The 17,455-nt window shown below is 43.1% G+C and overlaps 1 protein-coding gene across 2 annotated transcripts in view; it reads right to left on the bottom strand.

Annotated features, from left to right (window-relative positions):
* LOC115178182 (netrin-1) overlaps window positions 1-17,455 on the bottom strand; it is a 91,652-nt gene that overhangs the window by 22,718 nt on the left and 51,479 nt on the right. The window contains exons 4-5 of one of the 2 annotated variants that reach the window (XM_029739244.1): window positions 4,838-4,987; window positions 2,391-2,444 (exon numbers count right to left, since the gene is read on the bottom strand). In XM_029739244.1, the coding sequence (XP_029595104.1) occupies window positions 2,391-2,444; window positions 4,838-4,987 (204 nt within the window). The remainder of the gene's footprint in view (window positions 1-2,390; window positions 2,445-4,837; window positions 4,988-17,455) is intronic. The other variant, XM_029739245.1, reaches the window with a different exon arrangement.

Here is a 17,455-nt window from a genome sequence, read left to right as displayed (position 1 = left end):
TTAACAGGTGTTTATATAAAAGTGCCATCAAATTCCATTTAATCTCCATGTTAATTAACAAGATTTAACTAAGGAAGTAGTCCATTCAATTATATATACACAGTACTGCTGTGTTTTGACAGTAGCTGGTGGGAGAGTGATGCACACTGTATAATTTGGAAGAATTTCCCTCTCCTTTCCTATCCTCTCTCCTGAATTCGAGAAAGAGCTCGCTTCCCTGATTAGCACCAGAACCCCATATTCCCTCTCTCTCCCTCTCTCTACCATATTCCCTCTCTCTCCCCCTCTCTACCATATTCCCTCTCTTTTCCTCTCTCTACCATATTCCCTCTCTCTCCCCCTCTCTACCATATTCCCTCTCTTTTTCTCTCTCTACCATATTCCCTCTCTTTTCCTCTCTCTACCATATTCCCTCTCTTTTCCTCTCTCTACCATATTCCCTCTCTCTCCCTCTCTCTACCATATTCCCTCTCTTTTCCTCTCTCTACCATATTCCCTCTCTTTTCCTCTCTCTACCATATTCCCTCTCTTTTCCTCTCTCTACCATATTCCCTCTCTTTTCCTCTCTCTACCATATTCCCTCTCTTTTCCTCTCTCTACCATATTCCCTCTCTTTTCCTCTCTCTACCATATTCCCTCTCTTTTCCTCTCTCTACCATATTCCCTCTCTTTTCCTCTCTCTACCATATTCCCTCTCTTTTCCTCTCTCTACCATATTCCCTCTCTTTTCCTCTCTCTACCATATTCCCTCTCTTTTCCTCTCTCTACCATATTCCCTCTCTTTTCCTCTCTCTACCATATTCCTCTCTCTACCATATTCCCTCTCTTTTCCTCTCTCTACCATATTCCCTCTCTTTCCTCTCTCTACCATATTCCCTCTCTCTCCCTCTCTCTACCATATTCCCTCTCTTTTCCTCTCTCTACCATATTCCCTCTCTTTTCCTCTCTCTACCATATTCCCTCTCTTTTCCTCTCTCTACCATATTCCCTCTCTTTTCCTCTCTCTACCATATTCCTCTCTTCTCTCTCTACCATATTCCTCTCTCTACCATATTCCTCTCTCTACCATATTCCCTCTCTTTTCCTCTCTCTACCATATTCCCTCTCTTTTCCTCTCTCTACCATATTCCCTCTCTTTTCCTCTCTCTACCATATTCCCTCTCTTTTCCTCTCTCTACCATATTCCCTCTCTTTTCCTCTCTCTACCATATTCCCTCTCTTTTCCCTCTCTCTACCATATTCCCTCTCTTTTCCCTCTCTCTACCATATTCCCTCTCTTTTCCTCTCTCTACCATATTCCCTCTCTCTTCCTCTCTCTACCATATTCCCTCTCTTTCCTCTCTCTACCATATTCCCTCTCTTTTCCTCTCTCTACCATATTCCCTCTTTTCCTCTCTCTACCATATTCCCTCTCTTTTCCTCTCTCTACCATATTCCTCTCTCTACCATATTCCCTCTCTCTCCCTCTCTCTACCATATTCCCTCTCTTTTTCTCTCTCTACCATATTCCCTCTCTCCCTCTTTCTACCATATTCCCTCTCTTTTCCTCTCTCTACCATATTCCCTCTCTCCCTCTCTCTACCATATTCCCTCTCTTTTCCTCTCTCTACCATATTCCCTATCTTTCCTCTCTCTACCATATTCCCTCTCTTTTCCTCTCTCTACCATATTCCCTCTCTTTTCCTCTCTCTACCATATTCCCTCTCTTTTCCTCTCTCTACCATATTCCCTCTCTTTTCCCTCTCTCTACCATATTCCCTCTCTTTTCCTCTCTCTACCATATTCCCTCTCTTTTCCTCTCTCTACCATATTCCCTCTCTTTTCCTCTTAGAGAGAGAGACAAAATCAACAGATCAACAATATCATGGCCCAGAGCGTTGCCGTGCCAACACCCCACTGCGTTCCTGTTACACCCCACTGCGTTCCTGTTACACCCCACTGCGTTCCTGTTACACCCCACTGCGTTCCTGTTACACAGTTAATTGGATGAAGAGTGTAAGATTAAAGGAGCTACATCCCAAGGCAACGGCTAATTGATTTAATATTTATGAACTTCCAGCGAGGGGGGAGGCAACGGGGATCCAATTTAAACTGTACTCGTTCTAACTAACATTTCACGTGAAGGAAATGTTTAGTTAGAAGGGGTGGGGATGGAAGAGAGGTTCTTTCTGTTTTCTGTTCAGCCTAAATACACACTGTAAACCAAATCCTAGCTACAGGCATTATGGGTAGCCACAGCTTTGTAGCCAGTGGCATTTAAACAGTTTGATATCAACAAATAAGTCTCAAGAACATGTTCTGATAATCCCATCTTGCAGAGGAATTAGGATCACACAAGCAATATTAGGATCACACAAGCAGAGAGATAAGGACAGACTGGAGCCACTCACCTGCTGGCTCCTCTGTACTGCTGGCTGTGGTTGTTGGAGGAACAACGGGAATCTCTGTTTCCAGGTAAAAACACCGCACAAACACAGACAAAAGTTAGCTTCATTATGTTTTAATACATTTGCCATAGGATTAAAGACAACTGTTATTTTGATGAAAGAGTCATGTAAAATAAGACAAGAGTATACAATAAGAGTGTTTATTTTCCAGCAGACAAGCTTTAGTATTAGTGTACCACCTACAGTTTTTCAGTAGATGTAGACGTGCTGTGTGGGGTAACCGTACGAAGGGATGGTTACTGGTTAGGTTTCGCCTGTAGAGATTTACTCTCTCAGCTGTACAGCATCCATATTAGGAAGTCTGAGAACGGAGGACTTCCTAATGTGAATGCCATACAGGTGGAGCTACCTGGCAGATCAGATCAAAGGGGAACAGCGAGATGCAATCTTAAGATCTGGAGGGGACGATAGCAGGAGGGGTGTGAGATCTGTAACGTCTCTCCCCTCACGCCTCTATTCGCCCCCACGACGAGGTATCTGCGGTTTTACATCCAAGACTTCATTCTCTCAGCTCTACTTCACCCTCTCGTGTCGGCTATTCACCGAGGCAGGAAGTTGACATTGAAGTAAGCCGTGCATAAAGAGAGCTCCTATTATCTCCAAAGGAGCAGGATGGTAACATTAGATGTAGATATAAAACATAATGCATTTTGTTACACTGGCGGCAAAAGGGGGATAAAACCACCGAAACAGGTGAGTAAGCAGTGAGGGGAAGCAAGGACAGAGAAGCACAGATACAGCTGTATGAGAACACATAGATAAAAGGAAAGGTTGGCAAGCTAGATAAGATACACAGGAAAGGAAAAGAGAGTACAATAGCAGTGTACCGTCATGCATAGATGAAGATTCTGCGTGGTAAAGGAAGAAAGAATCAAGTCTTTTGATCAACTCCTCTGATTGGATTAGGTTGCAGGACTTATCCCAATCGGGCAGTATAGTATACAGTACTGTATATAAACATTAGGAATCTAAAAGTTTACTAATCATAGGGGCGGCAGGTAACCTAGTGGTTAATAAGAGTGTTGGGCCAGTAACCAAAAGGTCGCTGCCGTACTGCATTTGAGCAAGGCGGTTAACCCTCAACAACAACTGCTCCCCGGGCGCCGATGACGTGGACGTCAATTAAGGCAGCCCCCCGTACCTCTTTGATTCAGAGGGGTTGGGTTAAATTCGGAAGACACATTTAAGTTGAATGCATTCAGTTGTAAAACTGATTAGGTATCCCCTTTCCCTTAATTGTTTCATTTATACAGGCCTAATTTGTTATTTTCTCATTAAGAATCAAAGCGTCTGTCTTGTGACAAGAAGAAAAATTGCTGCCAGAGGCCATGTGGTTTTTACTCCCTACTGATTACTCTGTGTAACTGCTAATCAACCTGCCAAGCCCTGATAGCCGATCAGGATTCAGCCACGCGTGCCAGATCACATAATAATAATAATGAGCCTGTTTCTCATAATCAACTCGTATGGTCTGATTTATGGTCCTCTACATTGGAAAGTATATGAAGTCAGAGATATGACATTTTATCCCTCCCTATTAAAACTGAAATTGGCAAGAGGTTTCAGTATCGCTAAATGTTAATGGAAAGGGCTTTAAAAAAGATTATTTAGCAATTATTGAAGAAACTAAATATTTGTGTTGATCCGATCTGATCGCTGGGACCACAGCATCTCCAAGTTTCACACCTCCGACTGAGTGGCGCGACTTTCCCAGGAAAATGAAAGATATCAGATTCCAATGGAGTTTGTAGGTTTAATTATCCCCTTGGCTTGGACATTGGCCAAAAATATCCCTTCGGAACAATTAATTTCATAAGAGCTTTTGTTTAACCTCCAAATCATCATTTTATTGACCAAAAGCAGCAATTAAAATGTATTGTTTTGGGGTCTGAAAACAAATGGCGATTGCCCTTGGTCATTGGCCCTTTTCCCTTTTTAGCCAATGAGGGACACTGGTGGATCCTAGAGTTGGTGTTCGTTAACTAGGCTCTGGACTTGGCACTGTTGGATTTATGGGGACTGTCAACATGGGGAGGTTGAGGCTTCACAGAGGATTCTGGGGGATGATTTGTTTATTTTAGCTTTCAGATTTACCGGTTGGTCAGAACACTGTGACTAAACGCTTGTCTGAGGAAACCAATGGAAGAGAGAAAGAAGAAAAGTAGGATTCTGTGCCATGTAGTGTGTTTTTCAAGCCAGGATAGGGGGGGGTTGGTTGGGAGGGGGGTTGGTGGTTGGTTGGTTGAGTGAGTTTGTTCCTTTTTGTAAGTTGTCAATTTTCTTTGTGGAGGTGTGCATGAAAGTTTCAAGCATAGAGATGGAATGGGCAAAAGTCATATGTGGCTGGTGAGGCAAGTTCAGGCAACTAGGAAAGGCTGGGTTCCACGTACTTATGCAGGGGGCAATGGGCGAGCGGCTCTGCTGGTAGCCTTTAGCGCAGCGGTTGCACGTGATACCAGTCACGCCGTCTTTACAGGGACATTGACCCGTGGTTTGGTTACAGGTTTTGCCAGCAGCACCCACGGGATGGCAATCACATGCTGTGAGGAACAGAAGAGAAGAGGTAAGAGAACACATGTTTGGCGTGGGTGGGGACACAAAAACACGTAACACCCATATACAGAGAGAGCACAGATACAGTACAAAACAACAACAGCAGTGGTGGTGGTAACAACAGGCTTGGAAACGTGAGCGTCGAGGACAGAAGAGACAGTGAAGCTTGTGAGGCTTGCTGCAGGAAGAGTGACAGGACTTACTTGGGTCCACAACACAACAAGTTTGACTTGCAGTGCCATCGCTGCAAGAACACACGAACAGCATACACTCAGCATATTCAAACTGGAATACAGTACTAGTTGACATTGACTGCTGGGAATCCTTAGCTCTTTTTTTGTGGGAAAGAAGGAGAATAGAGTAGGCGACTGTGTTAACTAGATGATTAAATAGGAGTGATAATCCTGATTGGCTGTTTTTTATTAATCAGTGGTATGAGTCTGGAACCAAAATGGCTGTCACATTTCCTCTCTGCCTGGGGAGTCTATCTAAGACATATGCTTCAGGAATGCACATTTTTTTGGCCTGCACTAGGCTAACCCCAACCCCCTGTCTTTATTTTCAACTAAACCCACAGTTGGTCTATCTTGCCAACTAAACTCACTATATCAAGTTTGATAAAGTGTTCAATAACAGGTAAACAGTGATAATATATAATGGTAAACTATAGGCAAAGTCTTTCCTTGTGTTTGTTTGTACTGTCATATCCAGGCATGGCGTGGTTACCATAACGATATGTCACACATGACGCAAATCCTATATTCTAATCAATACCAGAACTTCTCTATTAATCTTTCCTTTAGTCACCAAGCCCCTAAGCTCCATGAGACGTTGTTGCCAGGGAAGCAGAACTATGTGACTTGGGTCTGGTTGTGTGCATCCCATGGGCTGTGTTCCGTGTTGAATGTTTACAGTATGTCCTATAGAACAACCAACGATGTCGGGGTTTCAGCAAATTACAGGTTTTCAGCCAATGATGTTGGGTTTCAGAAAATGACTTTGGGTTTCAGCCAGTGATGTCGGGTTTTAGCCTGCGGGCGTAATTGTCCTTCAGAATGACCCCTCCCTCCATCTCTCTAGTGTCACTTGTCACTATGAGAATCATCAAAGGTCTCAGTTTGAGCTGTGCAATTTGAGGTTTTGTAGGTATAAGCGGTTACACTGGTGTTACAGACCACAATGTGTATTCTCATTCCCCATGGTGGGAATGTTATGTGAATGTTGCTTAGCCTCTGTTTTTAACTGGAACTCTACTAAACGACTGGATCTAATGACCAGAGAATGTTGAGATTAGGTACAAGATTTAATGAGAAGCTTTTAGATTTTGGTTGATTCATAGAGCCAGTCTCCCCTCTCTCTCTCTCTCTCTCTCTCTCTCTCTCTCTCTCTCTCTCTCTCTCTCTCTCTCTCTCTCTCTCTCTCTCTCTCTCTCTCTCTCTCTCTCTCTCTCTCTCTCTCTCTCTCTCTCTCTCTCTCTCTCTCGCTCAATTCAAGGGGCTTTATTGGCATGGGAAACATATGTTTACATTGCCAAAGCAAGTGAAGTAGATAATATACAAAAGTGAAATAAACAATAAAAATGAACAGTAAACATTACACTCACAGAAGTTCCAAAAGAATAAAGACATTACAAATGTCATATTATGTCTATATACAGTGTTATAACGATGTACAAATAGTTAAAGTACAAAAGGGAAAATAAATAAGCATAAATATGGGTTGGATTTGCAATGGTGTTTGTTCTTCACTGGTTGACCTTTTCTTGTGGCAACAGGTCACAAATCTTGCTGCTGTGATGGCACACTGGTATTTCACCCAATATGGGAGTTTATCAAAATCGGGTTTGTTTTTGAATTCTTTGTGGATCTGTGTAATATGAGGGAAATATGTGTCTCTAATATGGTCATACATTGGGCAGGAGGTTAGGAAGTGCAGCTCAGTTTTCACCTCATTTTCACCTTGTGGGCAATGTGCACATAGCCTGTCTTCTCTTGAGAGCCAAGTCTGCTTACGCAGCCTTTCTCAATAGCAAGGCTATGCTCACTGAGTCTGTACATAGTCAAAGCTTTCCTTAAGTTTGGGTCAGTCACTTTTGATGGCATAGAATGCCCTTCTTGCCTTGTCTCTCAGATCGTTCACAGCTTTGTGGAAGTTACCTGTGGCGCTGATGTTTAGGCCAAGGTATGTATCGTTTTTTTGTGTGCTCTAGGGCAACGGTGTCTAGATGGAATTTGTATTTGTGGTCCTGGTGACTGGACCTTTTTTGAAACACCATTATTTTGGTCTTACTGAGACTTCCTGTCAGGGCCCAGGTCTGGCCGAATCTGTGCAGAAGATCTAGGTGCTGCTGTAGGCCGTCCTTGGTTGGTGACAGAAGCACCAGATCATCAGCAAAAAGTAGACATTTGACTTCAGATTCTAGTAAGGTGAGGCCGGGTGCTGCAGACTTTTCTAGTGCCCTCGCCAATTCGTTGATATATATGTTGAAGAGGGTGGGGCTTAAGCTGCATCCCTGTCTCACTCCACGGCCCTGTGGGAAGAAATGTGTGTGTTTTTTGCCTATTTTAACCGCACACTTGTTTGTGTATATGGATTTTATAATGTTTTTCCCCCAACACCACTTTATGTATGTTTTCCCCCAACACCACTTTCCATCAATTTGTATAGCAGACCCTCATGCCAAATTGAGTCAAAGGCTTTTTTGAAATCAACAAAGTATGAGAAGACTTTGCCTTTGTTTTGGTTTGTATGTTTTGTTAATTAGGGTGTGCAGGGTCAATACGTGGTCTGTCGTACGATAATTTGGTAAAAAGCCAATTTGACATTTGTTCAGTACATTGTTTTCACTGAGGAAATGTATGAGTCTGCTGTTAATGATAATGCAGAGGATTTTCCCAAGGTTGCTGTTGACGCATATCCCACGGTATTTATTGGGGTCAAATTTGTCTCCACTTTTGTGGATTGGGGTGATCAGTCCTTGGTTCCAAATATTGGGGAAGATGCCAGAGCTAAGGATGATGTTAAAGAGGTTTAGTATAGTCAATTGGAATTTGTTGTCTATATATTTTATAATTTCATTGAGGATACCATCAACACCACAGGCCTTTTTTGTTTGGAGGGTTTTTATTTTGTCCTGTAGTTCATTCAAGGTAATTGGAGAATCCAGTGGGTTCTGGTAGTCTTTCATAGTTGATTCTAAGATTTGTATTTGATCATGTATATGTTTTTGCTGTTTGTTCTTTGTTATAGAGCCAAAAAGATTGGGTTAGTGGTTTACCCATACATCTCCATTTTGGATGGATAATTCTTTGTGTTGTTTTTTGTTTAGTGTCAGGGCTGGGCTCCCTGCCTGTGCCATTAAACCCCTACAACTCATCCAGAACGCCGCAGCCCGTCTGGTGTTCAACCTTCCCAAGTTCTCTCACGTCACCCCGCTCCTCCGCTCTCTCCACTGGCTTCCAGTTGAAGCTCGCATCCGCTACAAGACCATGGTGCTTGCCTACGGAGCTGTGAGGGGAACGGCACCTCCGTACCTTCAGGCTCTGATCAGGCCCTACACCCAAACAAGGGCACTGCGTTCATCCACCTCTGGCCTGCTTGCCTCCCTACCTCTGAGGAAGCACAGTTCCCGCTCAGCCCAGTCAAAACTGTTCGCTGCTCTGGCACCCCAATGGTGGAACAAGCTCCCTCATGACGCCAGGACAGCGGAGTCAATCACCACCTTCCGGAGACACCTGAAACCCCACCTCTTCAAGGAATACCTAGGATAGCATAAAGTAATCCTTCTAATCCCCCCCCCCCCTTAAAAGATTTAGATGCACTATTGTAAAGTGGTTGTTCCACTGAATATCATAAAGTGAATGCACCAATTTGTAAGTCGCTCTGGATAAGAGCGTCTGCTAAATGACTTAAATGTAAATGTAAATGTAGTGTTTTACAATTTTCCCAGAAGTGGTTAGAGTCTATGGATTCTTCAATTACATTGAGCTGATTTCTGACGTGCTGTTCCTTCTTTTTCCGTAGTGTATTTCTGTATTGTTTTAGTGATTCACCATAGTGAAGGTGTAGACTCAGGTTTTCCAGGTCTCTATGTTTTTGGTTGGACTGGTTTCTCAATTTCTTTCTTAGATTTTTGCATTCTTCATCAAACCATTTGTCATTGTTGTTCATTTTCTTCGGTTTTCTATTTGAGATTTTTAGATTTAATAGGGAAGCTGTGAGGTCAAATATATTGTTAAGATTTTCTACTGCCAAGTTTACACCTTCGCTATTACAGTAGAACGTTTTGTCCAGAAAGTTGTCTAAAAGGGATTGAATTTGTTTACATTTACATTTTTACATTTTAGTCATTTAGCAGACGCTCTTATCCAGAGCGACTTACAGTAGTGAATGCATACATTTCATAAAATTTCATGGATTTCTTTTCTTCTGTGCTGGCCCCCCGTGGGAATCAAACCCACAACCCTGGTGTTGCAAACACCATGCTCTACCAACTGCGCTACAGGGAAGGCTGTTGTTGTTGCCTAATTGTTTTTTGGTAGGTTTCCAAACTACATTCCTTCCATCTATAGCATTTCTTAATATTACTCAGTTCCTTTGGCTTTGATGCCTCATGATTGAGTATTGCTCTGTTCAAGTAGACTGTGATTTTGCTGTGGTCTGATAGGGGTGTCAGTGGGCTGACTGTGAACGCTCTGAGAGACTCTGGATTGAGGTCAGTGATAAAGTAGTCTACAGTACTACTGCCAAGAGATGAGCTATAGGTGTACCTACCATAGGAGTCCCCACGAAGCCTACCATTGACTATGTACAGACCCAGCATGCGACAGAGCTGCATGAGTTGTGACCCATTTTTGTTGGTTATGTTGTCATAGTTGTGCCTAGGGGGCCATATGGGGGAGGGAATGCTGTCACCTCCAGGCAGGTGTTTGTCCCCCTGTGTGCTGAGGGTGTCAGGTTCTTGTCCGGTTCTGGCATTTAGGTCGCCACAGACTAGTACATGTCCCTGGGCCTGGAAATGATTGATTTCCCCCTCCAGGATGGAGAAGCTGTCTTCATTAAAGTATGGGGATTCTAGTGAGGGGATATAGGTAGCACACAGGAGGACATTTGTCTCCGTTAAGATCATTTCCTTTTGAATTTCTAGCCCAATGTAAAATGTTCCTGTTTTGATTAATATAATGGAGTGAGTTAGATCTGCTCTATACTAAATTAGCATACACCCTGAGTCCCTTACCTGTTTATCACCTAGTAGTTTGGTGAATGGGACTACCAGCTCTTGTGGGACTACCAGCTCTTGGTCCTCAGACAGAAGGTCTAGGGCGCGCTGGGTGTTTGGACACCAGAGTTTAGACACTCTGTGTTTGGGAAAAAGTTTTCTTTTCTTGTATATATTTCCCATTTGAGTCCATAAGGAGTACAATCTGTGTCTTGTGTATTTCCTCAGTGGGTGTGGGGGGGTTGTCAGGAGGGCTATCAGGGTGGCTGACGGGGGGGGCTCAGAGGGGGCGAGATCCCCTGGTCCTGCTGTGATGTCGACACTATGGTCAGGGTCTGGTGTGGACTGTTCTGCTGTGATGTCGATGCTATGGTCAGGGTCTGGTGTGGACTGTTCTGCTGTGATGTCGATGCTATGGTCAGGGTCTGGTGTGGACTGTTCTGCTGTGATGTCGATGCTATGGTCAGGGTCTGGTGTGGACTGTTCTGCTGTGATGTCGATGCTATGGTCAGGGTCTGGTGTGGACTGTTCTGCTGTGATGTCGATGCTATGGTCAGGGTCTGGTGTGGACTGTTCTGCTGTGATGTCGATGCTATGGTCAGGGTCTGGTGTGGACTGCTCTGCTGTGATGTCGATGCTATGGTCAGGGTCTGGGGTGGACTGTTCTGCTGTGGTGTCGAGACTTTTGTCGGGAGCTGAGGTGGGCTGTTCTGCTGGCTTCTCTGTGGTGGTGGCCACCTCTCTAGTGGGTTGTTCTCTGTCACATGCCATCCCCCTTACCCTCTCCTCCAGCAGTCTAATCCTCTCCTCTAGTGCTCTGTTCTTCTCCTGCTCTTGCTTTTTATATTGTTGAAGTTGTCGCACCACAGTCCAGAGTGCAGATGTCTCTCTCCACCTCCAGCTCTGGTTAAGGGGGTGTTGTTGTGCTGGACTGTTGTCTGGGTCTGTGCTGACTGGAGTGTAATCACCTGCTGTTCCAGCTCCACCTGCCTTACCTCCAGCTGGGTGAATGTATCCTTAATTTCAATGAGGGAGTAGTACTCTGTGCTGGGAGGTTGACTTACCGCTTGGGGTTGCTCGTCTGTGGGGTTATATAATGAAGAGGTCTGGTCTGACCCGCTCGGGGTGGGGGTATCTTTCTCAAGGGAGAGCTTCTCCTGCTGGGCTAATTCTTTGATTAGGTAAAAGTCCAGCTGAAACTGTTTGGGGTTGCCCTGTACCAATACTGTTCCAGACTTATAGAGATTTATATTAGCTGACTCAGAGTCCTCGTTGTCTAGTATCCTGAGTTTCCACCCCTCGTTAACACCCCCCCTCTTAAAAGTGTGCTAATATAGCACTGTGCCATGCCAGGGGATGGTTTGTGTGGAAGATGAGGTTGCTGTTGTTCCCATTTTTATAATAGTCAGCAAAAAGTATCTCTTGATTTTCCATAAGGAGCTTCATTTTGTGATCTTTTCTTGCCTTATCATTCTTTACATACACAGGGTTCTGTATTTTAATTACCTCAACAGCAGGATGCAGCTTCTAAGGCCTCTCCATTTGGTTGGAGTAGACTGTTTGACTCTCCTGCCATTGTTGGGCTAAAGGACATTGACCCCTCTCACTTGACACATCAGTGCTAATTGAAGTTGTATCAAGCTTGGCAGCCTTAATTTAGTATTCAGTCCGTATAAAGTAATGTAATGTATTTTTCTTCTTGGTTTTTGGAAATCAAATATAGCTTCAGACTAAACATTACTCACTCAGTTCCAGGTTGGATGGTGTTTTCAGGTTTCTGTTGTTTTCCAGAGTATTTGCTATATAGCGTTGGAATAATAATCTTTGGTAGTTGTAAACCTTCCAGGTGATTCCGTAATTCCGTCCAAAATCAGGTTGTAGGTTTTGAGTTTTGATTTGGAGTGAAGGTTATGTTGTAGAGGGTAGCATCCTGTATATGTTCCTGACAAAAAAATCCAAGTTTATCTAACACTAAATCTATCTTTTTTTAAAGAACATGCTGAAAAATGCAGGAGCTCATCTGCTCATGACCTCTCTCTCTCTCTATTTGTCTGTAATATGTGAGTCAGTAGCTGTTGCTGCTACTCTCGCTTATCTTAATCAGACAACGGAGGGGGAATCCGTAGCCCTCTCCCCTTATCAGGCCGGCGGGCTTTAAAGCGAATGTAACGATTACCACTTTCAGGCCAATCTGTCACCAGGTTTCATTGCCTCATTTTGTCTGGGAGAGGTGGGCAGTGTTGGAGGCTAGAAAACAGAGAGAGAGGGAGAGACAAAGAAAAAAGGGGAGGGGGGCTTACACAACCTATAAACAAGTGTCGAGGCCAATCGGGCACGTCTTCAGGCACGTAAATTTAAGAGCCTGTCAGTGGGGCAGAGGGGAGTGGGGTGGGGGGGGGGCATTAGGGAGGGCAAAGTGCGGCCCTCTCCAGAGCTTCTGAGAGCTAGCACCGTGTTTTTAAGAGCGTCTGCCCCACTAACCACAGCTTAAGCCTGCCAGTAAATCAAGTTGCTCCGCACATGGTCTGCAGGTGGGCCGCTCTTTTTCGATTGTTCTCTCGTTTTCTCTCTCATTCTCTGACTCTCTCGTTCTCTCACTCTATCGCTCTCGCTCGCTCATGCTCTCTCTCTCTCTCTCTCTCTCTCAATTTCAATTCAGTTCAAAGGGCTTTATTGGCATGGGAAACACATGTTTACATTTCCAAAGCAAGTGAAATAGATAATAAACAAAAGTGAAATAAAGAATATAAAATAAACAGTAAACATTACACATAAAGGTTCCAAAGGAATAGAGACATTTCATGTCATATTATAGCTATATACAGTGTTGCAACGATGGGCAAATAGTTAAAGTACAAAAAGGAAAATAAATAAACATAAATATGGGTTGTATTTACAAGGGTGTCTCTCTCCTCCTGCCCTTTCTGACGGCTTCCCTGTGGCTCAGTTGGTAGAGCATGGTGTTTGCAACGACAGCATGGTGTGTGCAACGCCAGGGTTGTGGGTTCGATTCCCACGGGGGGCCAGTACAAAAAAAATAAAAAATACATGAAATGAAATGTATGCATTCACTACTGTAAGTCGCTCTGGATAAGAGCTTCTGCTAAATGACTAAAATGTAAATGTAATGCTACAGCCTGCTGGGGACCCACCTGGTGAGAGTTTAAGCTTTAAGTGTGTCCACTTAGCACTTAAGTAGCTATGTTATCCTGCTATCCTTCCTCACAGCTACTCCAGATGGCTGGGCGAGATAGGGACACTAGCTAGCGAAAAAGGCTAACTCCTTCCATCCTCCAGGCCTCATTCACACACACTTGTAGAGGGCAGAGAAAGTGCTAATGAGCCCCTCATGATGAGCTAGTTACAGAGGCTAGCAAAAGGCTAGCTCCTTCCAACCTCTGACACATACTTGAAGTGGGGAGAAAGTGCTTCTCTTGGTCCTCAAGATGAGCTAGTTAAAGGAGCAGTCTGGGAGAGAATAGGCCTTTTTATATGAGCCTGGGGAACCCAGGATTTTTACAACCCATTAAAGTACTAAGCCAGTTGAGGAGCTCTGAAGGTTGAGGGACTTGGTCCTGTATAGAAATGTTTCGTTCCTCTATATGAAGACCTTGGAGAGGCTCAGATGGAGCATGGATTGAGTTCCCTACTAGTGTAACACACACACACACACACAAACACTTTGAGGAGGGAGTTGCACATAAAAGAGTGAAAAATGTTCTTGGTTAACGGGGAAGGGTGATGGAAGGCATTTCAACGGAGCTCGCTCTTCATAGGAGACGATCATTGCTCAATGTGAGAATTGTTTAACTCTGCCAATCTTTTACCATAAAGCTTGCATTTGAAGTTTGAACTGCAATGCTCCCCCTCAGTTTGGGTTTGTGCGTTCGGTGCCTATAAGAATAATTTGTTGGCTGTTGGATAAGGCCCAACCCGAGCCATGTCTGTGTTCTATTATAATTAGGTTTCTAGTGGGCTGGAAAAAAATGTGTGGAGAGGAGAGATGAAATAATGTTACATGACTCAGGCCTTTTTTCAATTACATGTTTATCTGATACAGGGAATGTCTATCTCAATTTGGGTTTTCATAAGTTTTGGTATTTTATTGATTAAAAAAATTTGGAAACATTAGGGATGTCACACTTTTGGCCAAGGCAAGAGCCTATGGGCATACAGACAATATTATTCCTATATAGTTGCCATTTTACATGCAACACAATACATGTAAGTCCTTATAATTGACAACAGCAACAAAAATATTACTTTATTTTTCATTTCCAGAGAAGTTATGAGAAACCCTATTTTTTTAATCCCTAACATAATGTTATTTATGGTTAATACAGTTCTACAGTGCAAGACGTACGGAGAGGAGAACGTAATAACTTCTACATGTTATTCTAACTGAAAGTAAGACTTTCCTTTGACAAAGACACATTTTTGTTCTGTTTGTAAAACGTGTTCCTCATGGTTCAACTCACTGAAGTAATTACACACTGGCTGATGTTACTGTGTGAATTACGATGAAAGTAATGGTACTAATATGGTACCCTGCTGCACTAAGCTTGGTATTTCTCTCAATAGAATAACTTTCAGACACTCCTTTTATCGTCAGATTTTTAAAGCATCATAACCAAAGATCAAAGGCTGGTGTCAATGATTTAGTTTCTTTGCCATTATCACAGCATCTGAATATTACTTGGCCACAAACCTCCTAAAAGGGGTACCATGGCAGCCAGCATATCAAACTCTTCATCAACTCAACTAATATTTGACATGCTGTGTTTGTTCGATCCGTAACCAGACCACCCAGAGAGCTTCTACCTTTTTGCCCACCTTGGCTATCGTACCATGTTAATGAACTATATATACGACATGGGATTTAGGCCCAACTACCTGTGTGGTATCAACAATAGGTTCCCTATCCAATAAACTCTAAGCATGGTGGGCCTTGGGCCACGCCCGGACACTGTACCAAAATGTAATATTATTATAGCTCTACCAACAAAGGTGTTGGAGAAACGAACAAGATGCACCTTCCAAAAGTAGTCACTTAGGGCCCAGGCCCTCAATCAAAATGCATTCTGTGTTTACACTCTAGTCAATGAGGGGTGAAGCTATATATCTAGGCTCTGGGCACTGTTCTTTCTGGGCCAAAATGTCCGGTTGCTCTCGGTTTCCTTCGCAATGGTCTCACATGGGAGTCATTTGAAGTGATCGAGTTTCTCATATAAAAGCAAGACTCTGTACTCTTCTACCCTCTTGTATTGCTAAAGGGCTTATTCTGTCCAAGAGCTACCCAGCAAAGGTTCCCGTTGAACAATAAATAACTGAGGGCCTTAATTGCTGTCACTTTAGTGTAGCTGCATGGTGTCTATTTATGTCACTGGTGGAGCGAACAGAAATTAGTTACGCAGTTTTAGTTTTCATTGAATTATCTTGAGTTATGATATGCTAGACTTTAAATAATTTTACAAGCTAAGCACGAGATGGTTCATAGGAGTTGATATATAATAGGTAAAGCACTGTATGTGGTAACTTCATTATCACAGAGACAGAGAGCGCGAGAGAAACTGTGTGCCTCTGCATACTAAGTCTGCCCAGCTCTCACACATCACACCGAATGTCGATCTAGCGTTTGTCCCCCGATCGTTCAGCGCGCTCTGTTTTATTTTTCACTCGGTTCGCAAATTACGTTCAGAGGTGTTAAAGTACTCTCGGCCAGCAAATGCTATTGGTGTGTCTGAGCCCTAAGGCTTGTAAACGTTCTCGAGAACATAAGCAAGAAGCTTGACTCAATCCTCACTAGATTCCAAAAATAAAAACACAGATGTAGACTCCATTCCTAGAATCTTCTAGAAATAAAAACTGGAACCATATCATATTCCACAACCTCCATTAAAAACATCACATGTAAAGTAACAGGAGAGATGTGGACAGTTTGGCCATCAAGTTAGCAGCAGCAAAGAGAGAGAGAGAATCAAGCAGTTACGAGCATGAGTCAAAAAGATGAAGACCAGCCTGGAAAAAAGAGAGAGAAAAAAAGACATGCAAAAGAAGACATTGAGATGATGAAGGAGGCACAGAGAGAGTTCTCAGTTTTCCATGTCGGTAGCGTTGGCAGTTGGTACAATCAAAGGAGTCAAGAGACGTTCAGAGCCAGCCCCACATGTCCCGGATGCATACGTACAGTTCAGAATTAGATGCCTAGAGGTCCACACTGATGCATTTTTCACAGCTTTTGACAAGTTGTTTTGACATAATATTTAAGGCATCAGTATAGTAAGTCTCCTGCCATTAAATAATGGACATAATATTGAATTAATAATTTACAGTAAATCCTAACATTCTATGACTGTTTTTAAAAAAAACTTGGAAACTAGAACTACTTGCAAAATCTCAACAGAAATAAAGTTGGTTACTCTAGACTCTGCAGTAGCTATAGACCCAAATACACATTGTGCGTATTGAGGTTTTTGAGTGGCATTTCAACTTTGGCTTAACTAACTACTCAAAGCTGCAGTGAATCCATTAGCGAATTCCTGCTAGTTTGTTGACCCTAATTCAGCTACGCCTGAGAAATCCTCCGTGGCCTCTGACACACACACAAACACACACACACACAAACACACACACACACACACACACACACCCTCGGAAATCCTCTGTGGCCTCTGACTCAGAGGTCTTCATTAGCTCTCCAAGTAAAGCAAATCATTTTTAATAAAAAGCCTGAGTAGAAGGGTTCACCTGGGAGTAAGATGGATTATTCATTTTGGTCCTTATTAAAATCTGCTACGGTTCTGAAAATCGGGGTAAAAGACTAGCAGTAGTCTTTTGATAGTGGAGCTTCGCACACATATGGGGAGCACTGCGGCATGAATATAAATGAATTAATAAATACAATTGATGAATAAATGTCATTGAATTAAAATGTTCATTGAATTAAATCTGATTATTTAAGTCAACACTGTGATAAAATGCATCAGTAGACTTAAAGGTATCACAGGGAAACCCGTCATGAGAGTGAGTCATGGTGCTGAAAGAATCAAGTCTTGTCCACATGAAAAAGGGATGGATTTGAAAAACAATAGAGGTTAAATCCCCAACAATTAGACAGCCTCAGAGATGGGGAGGGTATATAGTATGGGGGTTAATGATACACAGCCTCCCGTGATGGATGTCTGTTTGCATTCCGAATCGACATTCCCGAAGTGTTCATGTCAGTTGGGAACACCGT

Source organism: Salmo trutta, chromosome 38 (genome assembly GCF_901001165.1).
Source record: "Salmo trutta chromosome 38, fSalTru1.1, whole genome shotgun sequence".
Taxonomy (NCBI): domain Eukaryota; kingdom Metazoa; phylum Chordata; class Actinopteri; order Salmoniformes; family Salmonidae; genus Salmo; species Salmo trutta.
The sequence above is the reverse complement of the archived record's forward strand: the minus strand, read 5'-3'. Positions and strand labels throughout refer to the sequence as shown.